General features: G+C 56.5%; 1 protein-coding gene across 1 annotated transcript in view; it reads left to right on the plus strand.

Annotated features, from left to right (window-relative positions):
• The window catches only part of ABCG4 (ATP-binding cassette, sub-family G (WHITE), member 4), a 7,164-nt gene extending 4,223 nt beyond the window's left edge, over positions 1–2,941 (plus strand). Inside the window, exons 7-14 of the mRNA XM_009876945.1 lie at positions 92–206; positions 501–640; positions 937–1,035; positions 1,220–1,388; positions 1,909–2,009; positions 2,205–2,363; positions 2,500–2,618; positions 2,716–2,941. Of these exons, the coding sequence (XP_009875247.1) occupies positions 92–206; positions 501–640; positions 937–1,035; positions 1,220–1,388; positions 1,909–2,009; positions 2,205–2,363; positions 2,500–2,618; positions 2,716–2,941 (1,128 nt within the window). The remainder of the gene's footprint in view (positions 1–91; positions 207–500; positions 641–936; positions 1,036–1,219; positions 1,389–1,908; positions 2,010–2,204; positions 2,364–2,499; positions 2,619–2,715) is intronic.
• The last annotated feature ends 355 nt before the right edge of the window (positions 2,942–3,296 follow it).

The following is a 3,296-nucleotide window of genomic DNA, read 5'->3' on the forward strand; positions in this document are numbered from 1 at the left end:
TGTGACACCCTAGGACAGGGAGGTGGGTAGGAGCAGGTGACACTGCCCCTGGCTGCTCTGCACCTGACATATCCTGGATTTTTTCTTGCAGCTATATATCCTGAGCCAGGGCCAGTGCATCTTCAAAGGCATCGTGACCAACCTCATCCCCTACCTGAAGGGTCTTGGCCTCCACTGTCCCACGTACCACAACCCTGCTGACTTCAGTGAGTGTCTCTGCCTCAGCTAGGGCCATGGTGGGGAGCAGAGGGTGGCAAATTCCAAACCTGGTACCCAAGCCCTAGGGGCTGCCTGGTGTTCCCCTGGGTTGCCCAGGGAACAGGGCTGCCTGTGCCCTTCATGTTAGGTGCTGGCTAGGCTACATGGGGCAGCGTTGCAGGCAGGAGGTTGTGCTGGGCTCCCACCACCCTGCCCCACAGGGACATGGTCTGGGCAGGCCAAGCAAAGTGATGGCAAGGGCCTGGCTCAGCACCTCTCAGGGGTCCTGTCCTCCTCCGCAGTTATTGAGGTGGCTTCAGGAGAGTATGGGGACCTCAACCCTGTCCTGTTCCGCGCCGTCCAGAATGGCATGTGCACCATGGCTGAGAAAAAGAGCAGCCCCGACAAGGCAGATCCATCGTGCCCTTCACACTGTGTGACGGTGAGTGGGGATGAGAGGAGCTTCCTGCGGTAATGGGGAGCAGCACGTGGTGGGGTGCCCACCCAGGGACACTTCAGTTCCCCCCGCCTCACAGTACATGGATATCCTGTGATGCCTGGAGTCCTTTGGACATGGAGGTTTTCAGCCAGCCTCCACTTGTCTTGAGCAGCAGGGCTGTGCCTGTCGTCACCAAGGGTGCTCATGAGGGGCACCCTGGGAGCATTTGGGTGCTGCCCTAAAAGGGAGCCCATGCTGCAAACATGACAAATGTCCCTGACTTGCCTGTGATCTTGCAGGACGTGGACCATATCGAGAGCCACACGTTTGCCACTAGCACTTCAACTCAGTTCTGCATCCTCTTCAAGAGAACTTTTATCTGCATCCTAAGGGACACGGTGAGGCCGGGGCTGAGGGGATGGGACCTGTCTGTCACTGGGGGCAGGCAGAGACAGGAGTTGAATGGGGGCGGGAATGGGGCTCAACCGTTGAGGAGCAGGCAGGCTGTCCTCTGCTCCCCTGAGATGCTCATGGGTTGCAGCCCTGCCTCTCTGAGCACACCTCTGCACTCTCTGCCTGCAGGTGCTGACCCACTTGCGGTTCATGTCCCACATCTGCATTGGGGTGCTGATAGGGCTGCTCTACCTGCACATCGGCAACGATGCGGGCAAAGTCTTCAACAACACCGGCTTTCTCTTCTTCTCCATGCTCTTCCTCATGTTTGCTGCACTGATGCCCACCATCCTCACCTGTAAGAATCTCCTTCCCCCACCGCTGTTGGGGCAGAGTAGGATGTTCCAGCTGTGTGTGTGTCTGCTGGGCGGTGTATGATGGAGCCAGATTAATTGGACAAAAGTTCAAATGAAGAGGGGAAAACTTCTGTTTGGGTGTGTTGCAGTTTTGGCCTTTATGTCGTGTTTGTTTTCAGTGTATTTGCCTGTGCAAAGCAGAATGCTGGATTATTTTTTTTTGCTGACAAAATGTCTGTAAAGCTGTATTTTCAGCTGCTTCCCCTCTCTTTCGCTTCCTCAGAAAGTTTGCCTGAAAACCCCCAACCAAGCTGGCTTTTCCATGCAAGAAGTTCCCCTGTTGGTCACTCACTTTCTTCCCGAGTGAACATCTGAGTACCCGCTCGTGGTGCAGGCAGTAGCCTGCTTGGTGCTCTGTACCAGGGCAGCATCACATCTTCGTGCACCAGTGCTGCTGGGATCAGGGGATGGAGCAGCCCAGGGCAGGGCACTGCTGGCTACTAACTCCTTGTTTCCATGCAGTCCCCCAGGAGATGTCTGTATTCCTGCGAGAGCACTTGAACTACTGGTACAGCCTAAAAGCCTATTACCTGGCAAAGACCATGGCGGACGTGCCCTTCCAGGTGAGATTTTGGCTGGACTTTTAGTCCACTGTGTCCCCAATGCTGATGTTCTCTCCTTGGCACAGTGAATTGCCCGACTACCCCAATACTCGGGGCTGTCGTTTGTGGTGTCCCTGCAGCCCTTGGTTCCCTAGGGAGGGTGTGTGGCATGAGGATGGCTGTGGGTCTAGTGGAACAGCCCCTATCTCTCTCCAGGTGATCTGCCCCATCGCATACTGCAGCATCGTGTACTGGATGACAGGCCAGCCGCCCGAAGCGACGCGCTTCCTCCTCTTCTCAGCCCTGGCCACTGCCACAGCCCTGGTGGCCCAGTCACTCGGGCTTCTTATTGGAGCTGCTTCCACTTCCTTGCAGGTCAGATGGGGCCCCGGCTTTGCCCATTATGTGGAGACAGGAGGGAAGTTGCAGGGTGTCCCATGACAAGGAGGGATGGAGGGAAGTGGTGCACGAGAGGGCAGGGACATGACACCCAGCAGCCTCTGCTCCCCAGGTGGCCACCTTTGTGGGACCCGTCACTGCCATCCCTGTCCTGCTCTTCTCGGGCTTCTTTGTCAGCTTCAAGACCATCCCCACCTACCTGCAGTGGAGCTCCTACGTCTCCTACGTCAGGTGGGATCCTGTGCTCTGACCAGAGGCTCCCTGCCCATGGGGAGAGAACAGGGCTGCCTGGGGCACGTATTGACTCTGGTGGTGTGCTCTGCCCTAGGTATGGCTTCGAGGGCGTCATTCTCACTATCTATGCCATGGAGCGTGAGGACCTGGAGTGCCTCGAGGACTTCTGCCCTTTCCAAAAACCCATCAAGATTCTGCAGGAGCTGGATGTGGAGGAGGCCAAGCTTTACCTGGACTTCCTCATCCTGGGCATCTTCTTCATTATCCTGCGGCTTCTGGCTTACCTGGTCCTCAGGTACAAAGTCAAATCAGAGAGATAAAGGGGCTGTGGGGCCCCAGTGCCGTTCCCGGCCCTGGCCTGCTACGAGAGAGATTCTGCAGATGGACACAGTGCTTCTAGCAGGTCATGGACCGTGGCGGAGGTGTCAGTAGATGCCAGACAAGCCTGGCTCAGTCGAGAAGGGTTTTGAGACATCTCGGAACTGTTTTAACCTTTCCACGCACTCTTCATTGCAAAAGTTTTGTACAGCCCTGGCAATTGCCACCCTCTCACCCAGGACTGCTGAACACTATGGAGCTTTGGTCCCCTCTTGTCACCCCTGTTGGGCACTGCCTTTCTCCACCAAACACACTGGGACACCAGCGTCAGTCCCATGGGGGCAGCTGGCTGGCAAG

Source organism: Apaloderma vittatum, unplaced genomic scaffold (assembly GCF_000703405.1).
Source record: "Apaloderma vittatum isolate BGI_N311 unplaced genomic scaffold, ASM70340v1 scaffold29579, whole genome shotgun sequence".
Lineage (NCBI taxonomy): Eukaryota > Metazoa > Chordata > Aves > Trogoniformes > Trogonidae > Apaloderma > Apaloderma vittatum.